Source organism: Notolepis coatsorum (assembly GCF_963971535.1).
Source record: "Notolepis coatsorum genome assembly, chromosome: 4".
NCBI classification, from domain to species: domain Eukaryota; kingdom Metazoa; phylum Chordata; class Actinopteri; order Aulopiformes; family Paralepididae; genus Notolepis; species Notolepis coatsorum.
In genome coordinates this window covers 206,151,860-206,176,359 of record NC_140168.1, presented here as the reverse complement: position 1 = coordinate 206,176,359, position 24,500 = coordinate 206,151,860, and the positions used below count along the sequence as shown (strand labels likewise).

Sequence of the window (24,500 nt, the reverse complement as noted above, 5' to 3'; positions counted from 1 at the left end):
TCGCTGATCAGGAAATAAGAGAATCGATTTTTCAGTCCACTTCCCTAGCGTGCATAAGTACACATATACTATCGATAATCTAGCGTTTATTTGAAAACTATTCATAAATAGGCCGAAAAATGTCAACGTTTTTATGCCAGAATATTCCAGTAAAGGGCGATTATCACAGAATCTATATATTTTCCTGAAAAACGAGGGCTTTTCAAAATGCTATAAAACGGAAATGAACCTATTAAAAAAACAATCCGTCTCGACAATGTTGATTGCAAACAAGTCATTGATAAAAACGACGTGCAGATTAGACACATAGCCATAATTTAAAACAGAGATTATGCGTTCACAACGCTATCATTGAAGTGGGTGGCGGCATTCAACCATGTTTTGACCATGTTATGGCCGGTAATCAAAGTGTTAACACATTCGGGGCCAACCACACATATATACGTGTTTCGGCGCCATGCTTAAAGGGCCAACCACGTATATATACGTGGCTAGGTTGTTTTGGCTTTTATTCCATTTTAATATCCTACTAAATGTCACCGAGCGGCACTGCTGATTTACCCTACCATAGTCTGATACCTACCATAGTCTTGATACCTACCATAGTCTTGATACCTACTATAGTCTGATACCTACCATAGTCTTGATACCTACCATAGTCTGATACCTATCATAGTCTGATACCTATCATAGTCTGATACCTATCATAGTCTGATACCTACCATAGTCTGATATCTCTGATACCTACCATAGTCTGATACCTACCATAGTCTTGATACCTACCATAGTCTGATACCTACCATAGTCTGATATCTCTGATACCTATCATAGTCTGATACCTATCATAGTCTGATACCTATCATAGTCTGATACCTACCATAGTCTGATATCTCTGATACCTACCATAGTCTGATACCTACCATAGTCTTGATACCTACCATAGTCTGATACCTACCATAGTCTGATATCTCTGATACCTACCATAGTCTGATACCTACCATAGTCTTGATACCTACCATAGTCTGATACCTACCATAGTCTTGATACCTACCATAGTCTGATATCTACCATAGTCTTGATACCTACCATAGTCTGATACCTACCATAGTTTGATACCTACCATAGCTGTGAATGGATCTGTTCCTGCATGTTGTTGCTTCAGCAGCAGAGTCTCTCAGACCGGCACCAGTTCCCTGCCCAGCAGCCAAAAACCACTGCAGCCAGTTGCCCCCCCACCCCCCAACTCCACCCCTCCGTACATCACACTGGGGCCTCTAGTAGTCCACACACCAAGTGCACCCTGTCAGCACTTCTGCACAATTGAGCTCATAAGTAAAAATGCTCAGGCTTTTTAAAAGCCTCCCTTCTTCCTCCCCTTGCCTCCCTAATTGATCCTTATAGAGGTGGAGCTCAGCGCCCCTGAGCAGAGAATCTCCCCCTTTAACGTTTAGGCCGTGTGACAACCGGAGCAGGAGCAGGAGTGGACACACACTGCCAGATCATTCCTGCTTAGTCAGGGGGGGTGCTCTAGGGGAGCCTGGCAGGGAGGGAGGGGCAGGGAGGAGGAGGGAGAGAGGAGGGAGAGAGGAGGAGGAGGGAAGGATGGGGGGAGGGGCAGGGAGGAGGAGGAGGGAGAGAGGAGGAGGAGAGGAGGGAGGGGGAGGGAGGGGGAGGGAGGAGGCAGGCAGAGAGGAGGGAGGGGGAGGGAGGGGGAGGGAGAGAGGAGGGAGAGAGGAGGAGGAGGGAAGGATGGGGGGAGGGGCAGGGAGGAGGAGGAGGGAGAGAGGAGGAGGAGGGAGGAGAGGAGGGAGGGGGAGGGAGGAGGCAGGCAGAGAGGAGGAGGGAAGGATGGGGGGAGGGGCAGGGAGGAGGGAGAGAGGAGGAGGGAAGGATGGGGGGGGGGTGGCGTCTGGGGGATGGGACAGCCTGCTTGGGACAGATGTGCTTGATTAGCATTAAACGGGCTGGTGCTGCTAAAAAAAGGCTGATATGGTGGGAGGGGAGTGTCGCGCCGCTATTTATAGTTCTCATTCTGTGTCCCTCTCTCTCTGTCTCTTGCTCTCTCTGTATCTACCCTCCTCTCTCTGTCTATCTTTCTGTCTGTCTCTCTGTTTCTCTCTATCTCTCTCTCTCCTCTCTCCGTCTCTCTCTCCCGTCTCTCTCTCTCTGTATCTCTCTGTATCCCTCTCTCTCTGTCTCTCTCTCTCATCTCTCTGTCTCTCTCCCTCTCTCTCTGTCTCACTCTCATCTCTCTCTCTCTCTCTCTCTCTCTCTCTCTCTCTCTCTCTCTCTGCATGTGGGTGAAGGAGCTTTATCTCCTCCTGGCTCAGGAGTTGAAGCAGTTGGCTGAAGCGCACGGGGAGAGGCTCCTCCACACCCCCCACAACCCCATCTCACTGGGTAAGCTGCAGCCTCACACCACCCCGCACAACCCCCTCTCACTGGGTAAGCTGCTGCCTCACACCACCCCGCACAACCCCCTCTCACTGGGTAAGCTGCTGCCTCACAACCCCCTCTCACTGGGTAAGCTGCAGCCTCACAACCCCCTCTCACTGGGTAAGCTGCAGCCTCACAACCCCCTCTCACTGGGTAAGCTGCTGCCTCACACCACCCCGCACAACCCCCTCTCACTGGGTAAGCTGCTGCCTCACAACCCCATCTCACTGGGTAAGCTGCTGCCTCACACCACCCCGCACAACCCCCTCTCACTGGGTAAGCTGCAGCCGCACAACCCCCTCTCACTGGGTAAGCTGCTGCCTCACAACCCCCTCTCACTGGGTAAGCTGCTGCCTCACACCACCCCGCACAACCCCATCTCACTGGGTATATGTGACTTCATACTCTGCACCCTGAACACGATGTCCTCTCTACAGTCCCATAGTCCACAGTACACAGAAACTACAAACAAAATTACAGCAGCAGACTACATTTTCTTAAAAGCTAGGGAGAACAAATGTGTTTTTAAGATGGGACTTAAACACTGGGAGCGTTGGGGCCAGTCTAATGTGGGGGGGGGGCTGCAACCGCAAATGCACGGTCCCCCCCTGTTTTTTAGCCTGGATTTAGGGATATAGTACTGACCACAGTGTCCTCTCTACAGTCCCTCTAGTGATGCACCGATGTGAAAATTGTGGCCGATACCGATAACCGATATTAATATTGCTGTTCTGGCCTATACCGATATTTACCGATGTCGATATCTCTGTATAGAAAACACTTTTTTATGATAATCAAATAAAGAGCTATTTTCCAAAACGCTTTATTTTTTTTACTTTTGTAACTTATTTTCAGAAATTACTGATATTTTGAAACTATTTAAGGCCAAAACATGTAAAAGATGTGGCCGATACCGATGTGTAAAAAAAAACTGCCATATCGGCCGATATATCGTGCATCACTAAGTCCCTCAGTACTGACCACACTGTCCTCTCTACAGTACTGACCACACTGTCCTCTCTACAGTACTGACCACACTGTCCTCTCTACAGTACTGACCACACTGTCCTCTCTACAGTACTGACCACACTGTCCTCTCTACAGTACTGACCACACTGTCCTCTCTACAGTACTGACCACACTGTCCTCTCTACAGTACTGACCACACTGTCCTCTCTACAGTACTGACCACACTGTCCTCTCTACAGTACTGACCACACTGTCCTCTCTACAGTACTGACCACACTGTCCTCTCTACAGTACTGACCACACTGTCCTCTCTACAGTACTGACCACACTGTCCTCTCTACAGTACTGACCACACTGTCCTCTCTACAGTACTGACCACACTGTCCTCTCTACAGTACTGACCACACTGTCCTCTCTACAGTCCCTCAGTACTGACCACACTGTCCTCTCTACAGTCCCTCAGTACTGACCACACTGTCCTCTCTACAGTCCACACATGCTTTCAGTCTGCATCTTTCCACTTCTCCTTCTAGAGGGGTGTAACTGTTTCTGTTGCTGCAGTGTGAAGAAAAAGGCGAAGGCCGGACCAGCACTCTCAGATTTTAAAAAATTGTATTTAATGGCAGCCTATAATACAGACATGTTTCGGAACGTGTTCCTTCTTCAGTGTAATAGGCTAGCAGTGATAGCTTGTAAAAATGGGAGCTATATACCATGAGGGCAGGAAGTGACATCATAGAGGTGAGCTTGGGAATGCCAGTCAACGTTGACCTCCAGAGTAAGGACTTGATAATGTAGCTATGTATCAAAGTCAAGTTAGACCGCGCTCTCAGTATCTAACACTGGGTGCTGAAATCCCAAACATTATGAAGAAAAAGGCGAAGGCCGGACCAGCACTCTCAGATTTTAATTTGTTTTATTTAATGGCAGCCTATAATACAGACATGTTTCGGAACGTGTTCCTTCTTCAGTGTAATAGGCTAGCAGTGATAGCTTGTAAAAATGGGAGCTATATACCATGAGGGCAGGAAGTGACATCATAGAGGTGAGCTTGGGAATGCCAGTCAACTTTGACCTCCAGAGTAAGGACTTGATAATGTAGCATGTTGAAAACAAATATATACCAGAAACTAGGGCTGGGCGATATGACCAAAAACGTTATCGCGATAAAATTATAAAATTATTTTCATATAATTCGATATCGATAATTATCGTCGATATAATGTCTGTCAAGTTTAATTAACTTCTTATGCTGCTGCGAATGTCTCAAGTCGAGTTGATGTCGCCATCAGTCCGCGCACGTTAGCAGTTAGCCGACAAGCAGAGTATCTCATGACAATAAATATGACACTAAAATACTCTCTTCCGCCACAATATATTGAAACGAACTGTATACCCCACACTACTATAAACGTGGCCTCAGAATTCAAAACACACACATACTCGGCACGTAAATATATAAAACAGTGCCGTGCAAGCTAGTTATCCTAGCCAGCCTGTTGTATCTAAGCAGTGTATTCCATGACAATGTGCTAAATATGACACTAAAATACTCTCTTCCGCCACAATATATTGAAACGACGTCCACTGTATACCCCCACTACTATAAACGTGGCCTCAGAATTCACGCCACACACATACTCGGCACGTAAATATATAAAACATCGCCGTGCAAGCTAATTAGCCTAGCAAGCCTTGTTGTTGAGTGATTCCTACCTCTGGGTCTCCTTCCGGGTCTACTTCGCTCTCGGCCATCTCCTTCACTGATTGGTTGTTAGCTGTTGTGCGTAAGCACGTCATCACGTAACGTTGGTTGTTGTTAGTGAGTGTGCTGAGCCGAGGCTGAACGGAGCCAAGCTTGGAAAATCGATATATCGAAACTTTGCGACCACGTTTCATGTTTATTTCGAGGAAATAATTTATCGCGATAGTTATCTTTATCGTTTTATCGCCCAGCCCTACCAGAAACTAAAATAAGCCTATAGCAAACACCAAATTCTATGAGCAAAGAAAAACAACAACAGAAAGGAAACCTTTCACCATTTGTAAAATAATAGTAATGATAATATACTCATGATAATAAAAGTAATAAAAGTCACTTGTAGGAAACAGGATCACAACTTTTTTCATTCATTCCCTTTGGTACGATGCCATTAATCAAATGAATATAGTAACCTGTCTCCCCCTCTAGAGGGCATTGTAGATTAACAAGTCCCTTAAACAATAAGAATGCATTAGGAGAAATAGAGAGATACGGTACACCCTTAAGAGAGGACAAAGTGGAGCTAATCACTCAAATGTACACTTGCAATGTCAGTAATGGTGTAAATCTCCGGGGCCGATGAACTTTTCTTGCATACTCCTCCGTGGTGGAAGAGGGCCGTCTGGAAACATCTTCTACGGAGGGAGCACAGCGGAGACATCTCCTTCTTAGGTCGGTCTCTGGTCTGCCAAATAGGCCTGCGGGAGTGCAGGGGCCACCAAGTGTGTAGACAGTCCCGTTCGTCTCCTCGTCTCCAGCATCTCTTATGCCGCTCGGTGTCTTGCCGATAAGCAGGCCCCTCTGGATGATGGCGTCCTGCCAATAGTTAGTAAGGGTCACGCCATGGAGTAGGATACGAGTCTCTCTCTGCTTCAGGCAAGAATGGGACTCGTGACTCCATCGTTGTAGCTACGAAAGCTTTGCTTTTTTGTTGCTGCAGTGTGCAATGAGCCTTCTGTCTCTTAACTACAGTATCTCTTAACTCATTCCGGGCCAACAGCGCCCTCTGCTGATGGCCCTTTCCGTGCCAGCGCTTTAGTCAATGGGAAGACGGGGATATTTGCGAACGCTTAAACTGTATCTTAAATTATGGCTATGGGTCTAATACACCCATCAATGCTTATCAATGACTTGCTTGCAGTCAACATTTACAAAACGTTTTTTCATCCGTACATTTCCGTTTTATACCGTTTTGAATACGAGTATAGTTTTGGAGATTTCTAGTAATTCCAGAGAAATCCGCGATAATAGCCCTTTAGTGGAATACACGAAACCCGGCTGATTTATGAATCGTTTTCAAATAAACGCTAGATTATCGATAGTATATGTGTCCTCATGTACGAAGAGAAGCGGGGTCTGAAAAATCGCTTCCAAGTACTTTGGTCGGCGCTAACGGCACGCACACACACACGCTCCGATGGCGGTGCTAGGAACATCTGATTACCCCAAGATTCGTAACATAAAGGCCTTACCTCACATCTGATGCAAAAAGATTAATCCAATTCCTGATCGCCATTCCAAATATCGATTGCGTCCATTGATCCAACGTTATAGTCCAAAACACAATGATCCACGATGCTCCCAGTGGGGGGACTCAATGCAATGGTATCCAGCTGCATGCCCGAGAAGTAAAACCTGGACCGGACTTATTTTTTAGATGCACAGTCCCAGCCAATCCAATCCAATGATGTGCAATACCATCCGGGAGACGATAGGCGGCGGTATTTGCCCTTTGCGAGCTCAGACCCATTCCCAATGATAACATCAGGCTGGATCGATGAAAAATGAATGGATATCTCGCTAATAAAAGAAATAACGATTAAAACCCGACTATACTGGGGGCGCTCCAGTAGCACACCACATAGCGCGCTGAGTCGCGAAGTGGTCGCCCCGGGTTCGATTCCCAGACCCGGTGGCCATATGCTGCATGTCTTCCACCTCTTCTCCTCCCGTTTCACCCTCTCTCCTCTGTCAGTCCTGCGTGGCCAAAAGGTCCTGCGTTGACCAAAAAAGCTGAAAATGCTATAAATAAAATCAAAAGAAAAAAAACTACTACTCGTGGTTGGCACGGAATTAGTTAAAAGGGGCAGTTCACCCAAAAATAAAACAAACAATCATATTATGTTATGTGTGTGCGTGTGTGTGTGTGCTCTCCTCAGCCATGTCTCTGGACAGCCTCCAGGGGGAGTGTGACGACAAGGCAGTGACTCAGCTGGGCTCCATGCTCTTCACCCGGCAGGTGTCAGGCGCCAGGTACACACACACACACACAAGCACACACACGCACCACCACAGGGCATGGCGGCAATCTGCCCAAAGATGGAGAGGGGGAGGAAAAACATGGGAAGGAGGAGTGGAGAGAAGATGAAGAGAATAGAGATGGGGAGGTGTGTGTTCATAATATACAGCTAAACTTGTGAGGACAGATTCCTGAAAGCCTGGGTCCTTACTAGGGATGTTCGATATTGGCTTTTTTACCGATACCGATATTGTCCAACTCTTAATTTCCGATACCGATATATGCAGGGTTTCCCCCCCAAAAAAACGGAATAATTGCAGGTAATTAACATTACTTATTACATGGCGTTTTCACATTCGCCGAAATGCTTGCTTGTGATTGGTCAATAGCCCCCCGACAGCGGTCATTATCAGACAATAATGACCGCTGTGGGACAATAATGACCGCTGTGCGCAGCTGTTCGCAATCAAGACCACTGACACACACTGTTTCAGTGCAATTAGACACTGCCGGTGTTCTGCTGCCGGCGATGACAGGGGGCGGAGCCAGAACGCAGCCAGAACCAGTGTTGCGAGTCGATGTAAAATGAATGAGGTATATTGTTAGTAAGTTAGCCATGTAATAAGCGGGATAATGTATAGCTATACTCGATCATTGTCGCAAAATAATTGACCTTCACTGACGTTTAAAACACCTCGCCGAGGCGGCTCGGTATTTTAAACTCTGTCGGTCAATTATTTTGCGACAATGACCTTGTAGCTATACATTATCCCTTACATATCTGTTGTCGTGTAATTAACACAACATTATGCATACTTTGACAATAAATAAAATAATAATTTGTTCTTACTTGCTTGCCTGGGTAAATAAAGGTTAAATAAATGTAAACAAATTTAAATTATTTTTGAAAACCGATACAGATATTTTCCGATGTCACATTTTTATGCCAATATCAGCCGATAATATCGGACATCCCTACTCCTTACAAAAGGAAACGGGTTAGTTCGGGGGTTAGTGGTCACAAGGTGGGCATGCCGCAGGTGAGTGAAGGGATACAGAATGAATGTGAGTCAATGCCATGTCCTCATAAGTAGGGTTGGGCACCGAGAACCGGTTCCAATAGGAACCGGTTCCTAACTTCTCGTTCCGGAACCGTTAACAGTTTTGAGTGCCAGCAGGGTGTGCACTATTTATCGCTTGAGTGCCAGCGCTCTATTCAATGAGAGAGCGAGCACATTTGCGAACGCATAAACTATATCTTAAATTATGGCTATGTGTCTAATACGCCCGTCGCTTATCAATGACTTGTTTGCAGTCAACATTGTCGAAAACGGATTGTGTTTTAATCGGTTCATTTCCGTTTTATACCATTTTGAAAAACACTCGTTTTTTTAAACTTCCAGGAAAAAAAATAAGATTCTGCAGGAATCGCGCTTTACTGTAATACACAAAACACGTTGTAATTTTTCTGCCTATTTATGAATAGTTTTCAAATAAATGCTAGATTATCGATAGTATATGTGTACTTATGCACGCTATAGAAGCGGGCTGAAAAATCGATTATCTTATTTCCTGATCAGCACACACACACTCACAGCCACACACATATGGGACACGCTGATATATAGGTGAAAAGAGCTCTGATTATCCCAAGACTGGTAAAATGGATTCCTTACCTCAGATCAGATGTTCTCCAAAATCATTATTCCAATTCCTGATCGCCATTCCAAATATCGATCGTGTTTATTGATCCAACGCTGGGTGGTCGAAAGACATATTCCACGCTGTTCTGATGGTGGGCAATGACTGGTATCGGCTCGGATTACATGCCTGACAAGTAAAATGTGGAATCCGGACTTTCTTTTCCCCATGTGTTTTCATTCAGTCCAAAATCCAAAGGGTGCATTACCATCCGGGAGACGATAGGGGCGGTATTTTCCCAATTCGAGCTCCGAGAGAGTCCCAGTGGTAACGTGAGGCTAGATTGATGAAATATGAATGGAAATCGCTAATAAAAGAAAATAACGATTATTCTCGTCGTTGGCACTCAACGGTTGGCATGAACTAACGAGATTTCTCGTCGTTGGCACTGAAAGTGTTAAGAAGATGTGTGCATTTCGATTCTAAAAAAAATTGTTAATTAATACCCTAGTTACAGTACAGCAACCAAATTAAACTGTATCAAGTCAACTGACAATGTGAATAGTATGAAAAAAAGAAAGGATTTTTCATATACATTCTATCTCCTGCGAAATAGGCTGTGACCTGTTTTGACCTGCACCTCAAAGAATCGGAATCGAGAATCGTTTAGAACAGGACTGTTGACAGACTGTTGACCGGAACCCGCAAGAGAGACCACATCACCCCTGTCCTTGCCTCCCTTCATTGGCTTCCAGTACGTTACAGGATAGATTTTAAGGTTCTCCTATTTGTTTTTAAAGCCCTTTGGCTTAACACTTTGGCTGCCATGGGTTAAATTCATTATCAACCGTAGGTTGCCGGCTCTATTTGTCTATAGAGAAAGTCCCCTTCTTTGCAGGGCTATAACTTTTTAAATTCTATTGCTACATTGCCATTATTAGGGCCCATTCAAAGTCCTATATGTATTGTTCATTGTGTAGCAACGTTAAACTTTTTCATTCACATATTCATAGTAAAGTATGGTCTAATGTATAAGTATGTTTTCATCTCTTTCTGCAGCTTTCTCCAGAAAGCCCCAAATACATTATATTGATGATGCAATACAGTTTTATGGCAATCAGCGCGATATAAAAAATTCCAACTAGACGTACTTCTAGAAGTTACTACACGTCATCTGATGTTGACCGGATGGGCTAGGGGGCGTTTATAATTCCGTGGGCAGCGTTATACCAATCATCTAATGTGGGTCAAATGTTGATAATAGCAGTTAGTATCGAAGACGGTAACTTTACACGCTAAAACTCACCCCAGTCTCCGCGCGCCGTTGGGCGATCATCGTAGAGTAGAAATTTTATCATTATGGGATGTAGATTTACCCGGTCCATCTCCAGCTTGTATAATGGTATATACGTCCAAATCATGTTGTTTATCGAGTTATTGGCAATCGATCGCTATGTAGTGTGTCGAGATCGAGTCCCGGGACCTATTAGCGAGTGCCCGGAAGTAAAACGGCCGTCCAGCTAGGGCTGGGCGATAAAACGATAACGATAACTATCGCGATAAATTATTTCCTCGAAATAAACATGAAACGTGGTCGCAAAGTTTCGATATATCGATTTTCCAAGCTTGGATATGAGCACACGCACTAACAACCAATCGGTGAAGGAGATGGCCGATAGAGGAAGGAGACCCGGAAGGAGGTAGGACTCGGTAAACAAGGCTGGCTATGGCTAATTAGCTTGCACGCCGCTATTTCACAGGTTACCTGCCGAGTTGGTGTGTGTTTTGAATTCTGATGGTAACTGTTATAGTAGTGTGGGGTATACGGTGGACGTCGTTGCAATGAATTGGGCGGAACAGAGTATTTTAGGGTCATTCTTTTGTACATTGTCATGAAATACTCCGCTTGGAAACGAGGCTGGCTATGGCTAATTAGCTTGTACGCCGCTATTTCACAGGTTACCTGCCGAGTTGGTGTGTGTTTTGAATTCTGAGGGTAACTGTTATAGTAGTGTGGGGTATACGGTGGACGTCGTTGCAATGAATTGGGCGGAACAGAGTATTTTAGGGTCATTTTTTAGTACATTGTCATGAAATACTCCGCTTGGAAACGGGGCTGGCTATGGCTAATTAGCTTGCACGCCGCTATTTCACAGGTTACCTGCCGAGTTGGTGTGTGTTTTGAATTCTGAGGGTAACTGTTATAGTAGTGTGGGGTATACGGTGGACGTCGTTGCAATGAATTGGGCGGAACAGAGTATTTTAGGGTCATTTTTTAGTCATGAGATACTCCGCTTGAGATACTCCGCTCTGCTAACGTGCGCGGACTGATGACGACATCAATTCGACTCTCGAGACATTCACAGCAGCAAAACAAGTCAGCCCGCGTATCGGCGCCGGGCATAATAAGTTAATTAAACTTGACAGACATTATATCGACGATAATTATCGATATCGAGTTATATGAAAATAATTTTATAATTTTATCGCGATAACGTTTTTGGTCATATCGCCCAGCCCTACGTCCAGCACAACCTCTACGGCACTTCCTGTTAAGCGATTGCGCCGATCGGCCACCAGATGGCACTCCTGAACCGCCAGAGAGCTCAGTGGGTCCTCCTGGTGGATCTCAGGCCAGCGGAGGGGACATATGAATCCGATCCCAGATTTTTGAAATATTGATAGACGCTGTAAAGCGTCTTCGGCAACTTGAGCATGGCCGGGAATGACGTGTTTAAGCGTTTCCCCGCACCCAAAGTGTTAATGGTCACCCCCCCCTCCTACATCTCAGACCTCCTATCCCCCTATTCCAACACCAGGTCCCTCAGGTCAGCCGATCAGAGGCTCCTGACAGTCCGGAGGTCTAACCTCAAGCTCAGGGGGGGCCGTGCCTTTGCTGTTGCAGCCCCTGAATTGTGGAACAGCATCCCCACCTCCATTAGGCTTGCCCCCTCGATAGATGCCTTCAAATCTAGGCTCAAAACCCACTTCTACCTACTAGCCTTTCGTGTTCACTGACTCATGCCCTGTTTTCCTGTGTGTTTGCCTGTGTGCCCTCTCATAAAACGGAGTGTGATTGTTGTCAATATGTATCTATGTGTATCTACCCTCTGTACAGCACTTTGGTTGACACGTGTCATGTTAAATGTGCTATATAAATAAATCTGATTGATTGATGATTGATTGAGGAATCGAAATGGAGAATCGGAATCGTTCAAATCCAAACGATGCCCAACCCTACTCATAAGGGTATTAAAAAGTCTTAAATTCACAATTCTCAATTTAAGGCCTTAAAAAGTCTTACATTTCATTTGCACAGGTATTAAAATTAAGACCAGCTGTCAGATTAAATAATTGTTTTATTTTTTGCTCAGCTACCGGGAGCTTGAAGCCGCCAGTTCAGTGTCACTATGTGTTTCTTTGTTTTGTTTTTGCTAGTATGGTCATGACATTGTTATAAAAATGTTGCTCTAAGTGGTATTAAAAAGGTCTTAAAATGTCTTAAATGTAACTAGTTGAAAAACTTGCAGATACCCTGGAATGGGAGTGTGCTTGGCGGGGTAAATGTAAAGGTCCAGCCCTCAGACGGATCTGCTGACCGAGTAGGAGACGAAAGACTTTCTAAGTGATTAAACTGTAGGATCCTGTCAGGACCACGTCGTCATTTTTCAGAGTCCATTACGACCCAGAGCACCACCTCTCTCTCTCTCTACTGAGACATCTCTCTCTCTCTCTACTGAGACAGAGCACCACCTCTCTCTCTCTCTCTCTCTCTCTCTCTCTCTCTCTCTCTCTCTCTCTCTCTCTCTCTCTCTCTCTCTCTCTCTCTCTCTCTCTCTCTCTCTCTCTCTCTCTCTCTCTCTCTCTCTCTCTCTCTCTCTCTTGCCTCTTTTCCATTGCATAGTACCTACTCGACTCTACCCTACTCTACTTGCTTTAGGTACCTGGTACTTCGTTCCTTTTCCACTGCAGGTAGTACTCAGTTTGTCTCCGTGTGGGGAGGCGGGGCCGCTGGCGTACAGCATGAGCATAGCTATGTCCGTGAGGGCTTGGAGCAAGCCAGAGTAAAACACAGTTATCAATCAATCAATCAATAACAACATTAACCCGACTTGTTACAAAGGGTCAGATTAAACCGAATATATATATTTATTGCTTGAGATCCCTTGTATAATATTTGTATATCGTTTGATATCCCTTGTATATTCTTTGTATATATACACGGAATATCCCTTTACCTGGGTACAAACCAGACCATAATATTCGTTCTCCTATTGGACAGCGACCCCTAGGCGCCAACGACCATACCCCCAACGGCAAGTTCAAAGGCAACGCCAAGGCATGTCTCAACATGTCCAGGTCTGCGCAGTAATACGAGACAGAACTGAGGTTGGCACTAGATAATTCACCTTACGTATAAATACGGCGCAGTTGGAAACAGCAGCAATTCGTTCATTACTAGTAAAGCCTTCACCACGAGACAACGTGCAGTGAAGTGGGCATCTTTGCCTCTGAATAGAGCCTTGAGAACCACGTGCGAATAGATTGCTAAAGTGTCAGAGTTTAACGCAGTACCGTTGAGTTCGACTTATTCTAATGTGAAGTAATAGTCTATCATTTATAGTGTATCGTGCGGCTACCGTTCTTCAGTGACCAGCATTACCACCGGTTCGTCGTGTATATAGCTAGTGCACTTATCCAGGCTGGGCGGCCTAAACTCGTGCCCCCACCCGAGGAGTCCTAGACGAGAACCGTTGGATATGTACACCGGAGAACCTACACCGGCGACTGCAGAACCTTTTCTGGTTGGATTATATTGCTTTGGTACCGTGACTGCTGGAGCAGAGAACCGTCTACCCCACTATCGTGTGGGATCTACCCCCAGTGAGGAGCATCACTCGAGCCCGCCTCTAGGAAGAGGCTGGCTGGCTTTCATCCATGCTGTCGAGCATACTGGATTATAGCTGTTGCTTTGTCTACGGATCAAGGGAGTACTGCACTGGCTCCTGTATCTGGAGCCTCGTTATTCCGCGTTGACCCAGACTTTGCACCCGAACATTCCTCTACCCTGCCGGCCTTACACCCGGAGGGAACCCCCCAGTGTCTCCAGCTGGTACTAGTGTGCCTTATGTAATTGCTATGCCACAGGTGGCGTCAGTTTAGACCCATCTTACTATTCTCATTGACTTACGCTCTTGACCTACTTTACGTGTGTTCTTCGCCTTACAAGCGCGAGTATAATTCTCAATCTGTAACCTAACGTTGCTTGCTCTGATAATAATAAATACCCTCCAAATAGAACTTTGTGTCATTGCCGTATTCTTGTGTGGGTGTTCACCATATATATTCATGTACTGTATGGCCAGTAATTAAAGTACATAACTAAGTGTAGTGGTTTAATATACCATACTCTCAATACAGTCAGGGAATTGTACCCCTCAGTTACAATTGGTCCTTCGAGCCGGATGGTATCAGTGTAATATCTAATATAATATTGATATTAACCATGGCCAGCGGTGAACACTCCCCAAGCGGCTCTCCCAAGCTAGAACGCCCGCAGCGCAGACGTCAGCCACCTCCCTATCTGGAGGAATACGCTGTCAGTCTAATACCTAGCTTTAAACAGACGTTAAATGCGGATAAAGCGGATAGTCAAAGCATGTCAAATCCTACCGACCCGGCGACCCTGCCAGTAGAGACCCTAGTGGGTTCTAACGAAACTGACCAAGCTCACGGGGGGGACCAGGGGGGACATGACATGACTATACCCCCAGACAACGTCAACGGTATAATCCCCGGAGAGCTCCAGGATAAAGAAAGCGCTCCAGGGACAGAACCCGACACACGACCAGAAGAGAAGCACGCCCAGGAGATGGACCTCGGGGCGCGCCAAGAGAACAGATCTCCAACGAGCACTGTCAGAAGCCGATCACCTCCGTCAGTGTCATCCCCCAGCGAAGCGGACCAGATGCTGGCGCAGGCATTCATCGCCACCCTGGCAGCCTCCACTGAACGCGATCGACTCCAAGCACAGACGCTTAGTGAGCGTGAACATTCTTCCATGGAACAAGAGCGCCTCCGGGCGCAACAACTAATCGAGCGCGAACACTCTACCATGGAAAGAGAACGCCTTCAGGCTCAACAGACGAGCGAGCGCGAACAATCTGCAGACCAACGAGAGCGCCTTCACGCGCAACTCCAAGCGCAAGCCCTTAGTGAACGCGAACACTCTGCAACCCAGCGAGAGCGCTTCCAGGCGCAACAAAGGAGTGAAGACGACCGCATACGACTGGAGACCAGACGCCTCCAGACGGAAGAGAACATTGAAAGAGACCGCGCCGATGCACAGCGCGCCGCCGGCAATGCACAGCGCGACGCAGCCCATGCCCAGCGCGAAGCAGAGCGCGACGCAGCCCACGCCCAGCGCGAAGCAGAGCGCGACCGGCTGCAGGCGCAGATAATAGAACAATTGATTGCCAGGGCGACACCCCCTCTCTCAGCACGGAGCTCCAGGACATCATCACGACAAGGGTCTAGGGCACCTTCCCCTACCCGACCAAGTGACCCGGAACCCGGCCAACAGAAGGATCCTATCTACGTCTCCGAACCCCCTCCCCGACCGGTCCATACAGGACCCAGCAACCGGGAAGAACCGGCCTACGCCGCCGAGAGACTGAATAGAAGACTTCAAGACCTAGAAGACCTAGAAGAGGAAGAGGAGGAAGGTCAAGCCCACCAGCAGCAACGTACTCAGGACCAGGAGGCCCAGTACAACCCAGACTTCACCCCCGAGTCACTGCGCGACAAACCCCCGACTCAACTCACGGGTGAGTTTGACGCACAGTCAGCACCGTGGAACAGCACCTGGGTACCCGGCCTCTGGTACCCACCAAGTACCAGCCCACGACAACACGTACGGGGAGACTCGCCCAGGAGGCCTCTTCCCCAACGCTCACCGATGTGCCAGCCATCCATGGCATCGTACCTTGGCACACCGACGTTCCCAGACTTTACGCATGAGGACAAAGCACAGTACACGGAATTACGGATGTGCTTAGAGACTATGATGTCCGACGTCCCTGATGAGTCGTACAAATATGCCATCCTCCTCAAGCATCTCAAGGTGCCCAGAGCGCATAATATAGCGCTGGCATATTCCAACTCAAGCACCCCATACTCCGCGGCTCTAGTGGCCCTCGACCAGCGTTATGGACGCATGGTACACTGGATGGGTGTTTAGCTGGAGTTGAGGATGTAGACAAAATTCTTATTGGAGACTGGAACACGGATATGCAACGAAAAGATGCACCCGTCTTCAAGTCATTCAGTAGGTTTTGTGATCTGCACGGCCTCAGCCAGCTAATCACCCAACCTACACGTGTATGTGAATCAACTCAGACTACCATTGACCTCATTCTGACCTCCGACAAGTCCAAGATCTCCAATAAAGGGGTTATAGCATGCGGGTTAAGTGATCATTATATGATATTCTGTACCCGCAAAAAACTAAAACAAAAGGCTGGCTGCCACAAAACAGTCACATCTAGAGACCTAAAAACCTACTCTAGCGAGGCCTTCAACCTTGAACTGGAGAGTCTGGACTGGTCAGATGAACTCAATGGTACACTGGTTGAAGAAACATGGCTTGGTTTCAAAACCAAATTCTCAACAATACTAAACGACATGGCCCCCCTAAGAACCACCAGGGTAAAAAATCGCGCTGAGCCGTGGATGCACTCCGAAATACTGGCCGCTATGAAAACCAGAGACAAAAAATGCTCTGAGTTTCGTCAGTCAAAGCTTACTAAAAGCACGAGCAGTGAACTCCAAGCCCACGTGACTGAACTCAAACTAGAAAGAAACAGACTAAGAAACGACGTAAACTCCATGATCAAAACTGCAAAAAAGAATTTCATCAATGACAAAACTGAGGAAAACAAAAACAAACCACGTGAACTTTGGAAATTACTCAATAATCAACTAGGATGCAGTAAAAAACTTAAAACCAGATTCTCAAACATAAACATAAAAACGGACAACACGCTCATCACAGACAAGCTGGATGTAGCCAATTACTTAAACATTTTCTTCACAAACATAGCCACAACACTGGTAAACAAACTACCCTCCCACTCAGGGCTTTATGGGGTAGAACACATAGTAGCTTACTACAAAAACCTAGGGGTCCGCAAGGACGACTTCAAGCTGGAAATGGTAACAACAGATGAGGTACTCAATAAACTGAGCGCCCTCCAACCTAACAAGGCCACTGGCCACGACAACATCCCTTCCAAATTCCTCAGAGACTCAGCAGCCGCCATCACCCCAATCATCACACACATAATAAACCTCTCCATAAAACAGGGACACGTCCCCAAGGACTTCAAAATTGCGAGGGTGACCCCTCTGCACAAAAAGGGCAGCAAATTAGACCCAGGCAACTACCGCCCTGTTTCTATTCTCACCTCCATCTCGAAAGTCATGGAAAAAATAGTCTACGAACAGGTCGAAAAGTACCTAGCGGAAAAAAATCTAATCTACGAATTCCAATCTGGCTTCAGAACATCCCACTCCACTGACACATGCCTTCTCTATTTGAATGACCACATCAAACAAGAGGTGGACGCAGGCAAATACTGCGGCATGGTCATGCTGGACCTACAAAAGGCCTTTGACACGGTCAATCACTCCATTCTGATTGACAAGCTAAAAGCAATTGGTTTTGATAGTCTATCAGTGAGCTGGATGCAATCCTACCTTGAGGGGAGGGAACAGATGGTGGAGGTAAACGGTACCCTATCCCCCCCCCTCACAGTGAGCTGTGGTGTTCCACAAGGAAGCATACTAGGACCGCTACTATTCCTAATTTATGCAAATGACATGTCGTCAGCTTGTGACTGCAACTTGTTCCTGTTTGCGGACGACTCAGCCCTGCTGGTCTCTGACAAGAACAAGTTACAGGTTGAAAAAACCCTCAGCTCGGAACTAGGCAGAATCTGCATATGGCTCGCTGATAACAAACTATCATTACACATGGGCAAAACAGAGTCCATTCTCTTCGGTTCAAATAACAAACTCAGCAAGACCGACGGCTTCTCAGTTACAGTGGGTGACAATATTGTCACAAGGAAAGATGAAATTACCTACCTGGGTTCCATCCTAGAGGCTAATCTCTCCTGTGACAAAATGGCATCCAATGTAATAAAAAAAGTCAACCAACGAACTCGATTCTTGTACCGGATCTCCTCTCTGGTAAACAAGAATACCCTGAAGACTCTGGCAGGAGCACTCATTCAGGGGTACTACGACTATGCTTGCACCTCATGGTACCAAAGCACCTCAAAGGCGCTAAAAACAAAATTACAAACATCTCAAAACAAACTGGTCAGACTACTGCTTGACCTTACTCCTAGAACCCACCTCACCCCTGCCCACTTTGACAACCTAGGATGGCTTAGAGTAGACGACAGAGTACAGCAACTTGCAATGGGCCTGGTCTACAAGATACACTACACGACCAAGGTACCCATGTACATGTCAAAATACTTCCCAAAGGTCAGTGAATACCACGATCACAACACCAGAGGGAGCTCCACAAATCATGTTAAACCCAGATTCGGCTCAAATAAGGGACTAAACACGTTTCGCAATTATGCCACATCAATGTGGAACGCCCTACCCAAAGCTGTAAAGGAATGTGGATCACTACCCACTTTCAAAACCTCTCTCAAGGGACACCTACGGGAGACTGCAATTCAACACTGGCCCCTGTAAATATCCTAACCCAACCCCCTCCAATGTACAGTCATTTACCTAGTATGGTTTTGTCAATAGTCCAATGTACAATTTTGTTTGTTTGTACAGTGTCTCCCCCCCCCCCCCTCAATGTACAGTTTTGCTTGTATATACAGTGTGCCCCCCAACCACCTCCAATGTAGATTACCCAGTATGGTTGTCAATATCCCAGTGTACCCAACCCCCCCCCCCCACCCAACCTCCTCCAATGTACAGTTTCTACGTCAAATGTATATACTCCCTTTTCCTGACTCCTTCTGTATCACAAACAGTACTGTATTTGCAAATCTGGTATGTCATAAATGTATAGATGTAGCAGTACTGACTATCTGTATGTCATGTATGTCATATATGTCCAGATGAATTGAAAATGGGGGACCCTGATGTAAACAAGACGAAAGTCTTTCTCTGGTCTGCATCCCCTTAACAATTGTGTGTATTGAGCTGTACTGTATTGTACCCATTCTGCAATCTGTTAATAAAGTTTTCAATCAATCAATCAATCAATATGGGACTACGTGATACAAGAAATAAGAAATATTGACCGTCTCCCCCCAGCCAAAGACAATAGAGCATTGGATGACCTCTCTATCAAGGTACAATCACTGGTAGGGATGCTGGGGTCCCAAAAGGAAAAAGGGAGACATGAACTATATGCTAACTCTAATGTAGAACGAATACTAGAGAAGCTCCCTCCAGCCCGCCAAGAGCGCTTTCGGCGGCAGAGAGACCACCGTGATCCCGACGGTCCCGAGCCATCCCTCCTAGACCTGGCCGACTTCCTCGCGAGAGAAGTCAGCAGCCTACGACTGGATACGTTCGTGTGGAGTGGACCAAGCCCAAGAGATGGACCTCGGAGATCTAATGATAACCGCCGGTCGGTGACCGTTATGCACCAAGCCGAATCAGTACCGCAGCACAAGAACCACAACACCCCCTCGACGAAAGAGAAGTGGAAGATTGTATGCCAGTACTGTGAGAAAGAACATTGGCTGTCTCAATGTGACACTTTCAAGACGATGACCGCTGACGAGGTGAGTCAGTGGATCAAAGCCAACCTCCGCTGCGCGCGCAGCCATATGGCAGCCGAGTGCCGTTTAAAGAAGAAATGCAGCAAGTGTGACGGCGCCCACTTGGATGTCTTGCATGACAGCAACAAGAAGAAACTCGCACCCCCAAGTAGCTCGAGAGTGAACGTCATGTATATCGACCCCGCCAGCAGCGGGAGCTCCCGAGTGCTCTTGAAAGTGGTCCGAGTGATATTAAGCTACGAGGACAAGGTCATGGACACTTACGCCGTCCTGGACGATGGGTCAGAAAAGACTCTCCTCCTCGCATCCGCCGCAGCCCGGCTGGGTCTGCGGGGGAGCGAAGAAACAATGACAATCTGTACTATAAGAAGAGACCTGAAGACCATAAAGGGTGAAAACGTCTCCTTCACGATAGCAGCAGTCGGGCAGCCCGAGAAGCAGTATAGGATTACTAACGCCTTCACCAGCCAAGATATAGGCCTGTCACAGTACACCTACCCCATCCCCAAGCTGATGGAAAAATACGTGCACCTACGTCAACTACCTATACCGCTCATCGACGGCGCCACCCCGACCCTGCTCATAGGATCCGACCACGCACACCTCATCGTCCCAACGGACCAGGTCCACATCGGGCCCAGAGGCTGTCCAGCAGCAGTCGAGACCCGCCTAGGATGGACACTACAAGGCCCCCTCTCCAGGTCTCCCAACCGACCAGCAGCCACTCGCTGCCTCCACTCAAGAATAAAAGAAGAAGACACCACCCTCTTACAGCACGTCGAGAGGCTATGGACATTAGACGCAATGCCCTTTAAGAATGAAAAGAAACTCGTTCGATCAAAGGAAGACACTTATGCCATAACCCTCCTCGAGCAGAGGACAAAGAGAGTCGAGGTCAATGGAGTGATGAGATACGCAACTCCACTCTTGAGGCGAGAGGGTATGCCCACCCTCCGCGCCTCAAAAGAAGCGACGGAGCGATATCTACTGAACACCGAGCGGCGTCTAGCCAAAGACCCCACTCAAGCCACTGTGTACCGCGCTGAGATTGACAAACTAATCACAGCGGGACACATAAAGAAAATTGACATTCAAGAGGCCGACCAGACGACCGAATCATGGTACGTGCCCCACCACAAGGTCCACCACAACGGCAAGGATCGTATTGTGTTCAACTGCAGCTACCAGATCGGACTACAGAATCTGAATAAAGAACTCTTGCCCGGCCCAACACTCGGCCCCTCTCTACTAGGCGTGTTGCTACGTTTCCGCCAAGACAAGGTGGCCATCAGCGGCGACATCAAAGGGATGTTCCTGCAGGTGCGACTAGTGGAAGAGGACAAGCCCTTGCTGCGGTTCTTATGGAGAGAGAGGATCGGGTATGAGCAACCATCCATCTACCAATGGGAGGTCCTCCCTTTCGGAACCACATGCAGCCCATGCTGTGCTACGTTCGCACTGCAAAAACATGTCGCAGAGGATCCAGCAGCTGACGAGGAGGTCAGACAAAGTGTAGAGAGGAGTTTCTACGTGGACAACTGTCTGCAAAGCGTCTCGACGCCAGAAGAAGCCGAAGCCCTCCTACTCAAGCTCCGCGCCTCCCTGATCAAAGGCGGCTTTGATCTCCGGCAGTGGGCCAGCAGCGACCCTCAAGTACTGCGCAGCCTCTCCCCAGAGAACAAGGCAGCAAGCAGCGAGACCTGGATGGCGACCATCCCAGGTGAAGCCCAAGAAATGACATTAGGACTAGTCTGGCGCTTCAAAACAGACTCGCTCCATTACAGATACACACCCCTGACCACGGAGCAGGGAAGGTCGACTTCTCTACCGACCACCAGACGGAGTGTATACAGAACACTCGCCAGACAATATGACCCGTTGGGATGTATCCTACCTTACACCACCAGGGCAAAAATGATTGTACGAGAGCTGTGGGACAAGGAACAGGGCTGGGACGACCCCATACCCGACCACCTCGCTTCCACCTGGAGAGAGTGGGAAAAAGAACTCAACTCGCTCCCAAATGTGAACATACGCCGCAGCTACTTCCCACCCACAGTGCGGCTGGAGACGTGCCAGATGGACCTGCACGTCTTCAGCGACGCCTCAGAAGTAGCCTACGGCTCGGTGGCCTACTTGCGGGTCCGAGAGGAGGGAGGAGAAATACACACAGCCTTCATCCTGGCTCGCTCAAGGATAGCCCCCCGCAAGCAACAATCGATCCCGCGTCTAGAGCTCTGCGCAGCCCTGGTAGGCGCGCAACTCGCCACGTTAATCCAACGTGAACTCACCATCCCGGTGCAAAGAACAATCCTGTGGTCAGACTCCATGACCGTACTCACATGGATCCAGTCCGATTCGTGTAGATACAAGGTCTTCGTGGGAGTCAGAATCACAGAGATCCAAGACTTAACAGAATCAGCATGCTGGAGGTACGTGGACACGAAACAGAACCCAGCAGATGTCATCACACGGGGGATGTCCCTAGATGACCTCACACGTCACAATCTCTACAGTGACGGTCCCGAGTTCCTCAAGCTCCCGGAAGAAGAGTGGCCTAACCCCACCCCACGGGAGGCTAGTCAAGAGGAGGCAGAGATGAAGAAATCTATGTTCTGTGGGTTGACGCACACACCAGTCCCCACCGACCCTAACATAGACGACTGCCCCACCCTTGAGAGTGCGCAGTTGGAGACATTCCTGTGGCACCACCCTGAGGTTCCCTCCACTACTGACATTAACGCCGCTAACTACGAAGAAGCAGAACTCCTTCTGCTACAGCGAGCCCAAAGAGACTCGTTCCCCGAGGAGCTAGACTGTCTGCAGGGATCAAAGCCAGTCCCGTCAGACAGCAGACTGCTCCACCTGGCTCCTGAGCGCGACGCCCATGACCTCATCAGAGTGGGTGGTCGTCTGAGACGAGCCCCGGACTTAACGGATGACGTCAAGTTCCCTATAGTCCTCAACAGCCGACACAAGGTCACCGAGCTCATCATAAAGAAATACGACGAGGATGTGCACCACGCTGGGGCAGAGAGAGTCTTCGCTGAGATCCGACGTCGCTATTGGATACTGAATGGAAGAGAAGCAGTACGACGCTTCCAGCGGACCTGTCTAGACTGTCGCAAGTGGCGAGCACAGCCCAGTATACCCAGGATGGCTGACCTGCCTCCCTGTCGCCTCCGACTTGGCGACAAGCCCTTTCACTCCACCGGCATGGACTGCTTCGGCCCGCTTTACGTGAAGAAAGGAAGAGGGACGGAGAAGAGGTGGGGCATTGTATTCAAATGCATGACCACCCGAGCAATACACATAGAACTCCTTCCGACCATGAGTACGGACTCATTCCTCATGGCCTTCCGGAGATTCACAGCGCGAAAAGGAAAACCGTCTATATTATTGTCTGATCACGGGACAAACTTCAAAGGCGGAGAAAGAGAGCTGAGAGAGAGCTTCCAAGCCATGGGCCCAGAACTTAAGACCCACCTCGCTCCCTCTCAGATTGACTTCCAGTTTAACCCCCCGAACGCCCCTCACTTCGGGGGAACCTGGGAACGAGAAGTACGTTCAATAAAGACAGCCTTGTACGCCGTGCTTGGGGCCCAGACCGTGGCTGAAGAAGTCCTCACGACAGTCCTCACAGAGATCGAGGGAGTATTGAACTCAAAGCCCCTCGGTTACGTCTCAAGTGATGTAGCTGATGTCGACCCAGTCACCCCCAACACTCTCTTGATGGTGCGGCTGGACCCCGCGCTCCCACAGACGGTATACAGACCTGAAGAAGCGAACGGCCGAAGAATGTGGAGGTACAGTCAAGTATTGGCTGACAAGTTTTGGAACAGTTTCCTCCTCCACTACCTACCGTCTCTACAAACCCGCCAGAAATGGGTAAAAGATAGAGACAACTTGACGGAGGACACAGTCGTCATGATCGTGGACCAGTCACTACCCCGAGCTATGTGGCCGGCCGGCCGCGTAAGCAAAGTGATCACTGGTGCCGACGGAAAGGTCAGAGCGGCAGAAGTTCTTGTCCAGGGACGGACATACACCCGACCCGTGGCGAGGCTGATAGAGTTGCCAAGGCTCCCTGACTCCCTTGATGACGATCATGACCCACTGACTTTGTGAATTGCCCTACTCCCCACAACAGACATTGAGTAGTTGACAAGACGATTAATCTGTCTTTGCTTTATCTAATTAGGTGCGGACTAATTAGGAGGCGGCTGTTACAAAGGGTCAGATTAAACCGAATATATATATTTATTGCTTGAGATCCCTTGTATAATATTTGTATATCGTTTGATATCCCTTGTATATTCTTTGTATATATACACGGAATATCCCTTTACCTGGGTACAAACCAGACCATAATATTCGTTCTCCTATTGGACAGCGACCCCTAGGCGCCAGCGACCATACCCCCAACGGCAAGTTCAAAGGCAACGCCAAGGCATGTCTCAACATGTCCAGGTCTGCGCAGTAATACGAGACAGAACTGAGGTTGGCACTAGATAATTCACCTTACGTATAAATACGGCGCAGGTGGAAACGGCAGCAATTCGTTCATTACTAGTAAAGCCTTCACCACGAGACAACGTGCAGTGAAGTGGGCATTTTTGCCTCTGAA

At 47.9% G+C, this 24,500-nt stretch overlaps 1 protein-coding gene across 2 annotated transcripts in view; it reads left to right on the top strand.

Moving 5' to 3' along the window:
- Positions 1 to 24,500, top strand: part of sepsecs (Sep (O-phosphoserine) tRNA:Sec (selenocysteine) tRNA synthase) — a 73,328-nt gene that overhangs the window by 30,856 nt on the left and 17,972 nt on the right. For both annotated transcript variants that reach the window (XM_084312240.1, XM_084312239.1), the window contains 2 exons: positions 2,307 to 2,400; positions 7,327 to 7,420. In XM_084312240.1, coding sequence (XP_084168366.1) covers positions 2,307 to 2,400; positions 7,327 to 7,420 — 188 coding nt within the window. The remainder of the gene's footprint in view (positions 1 to 2,306; positions 2,401 to 7,326; positions 7,421 to 24,500) is intronic.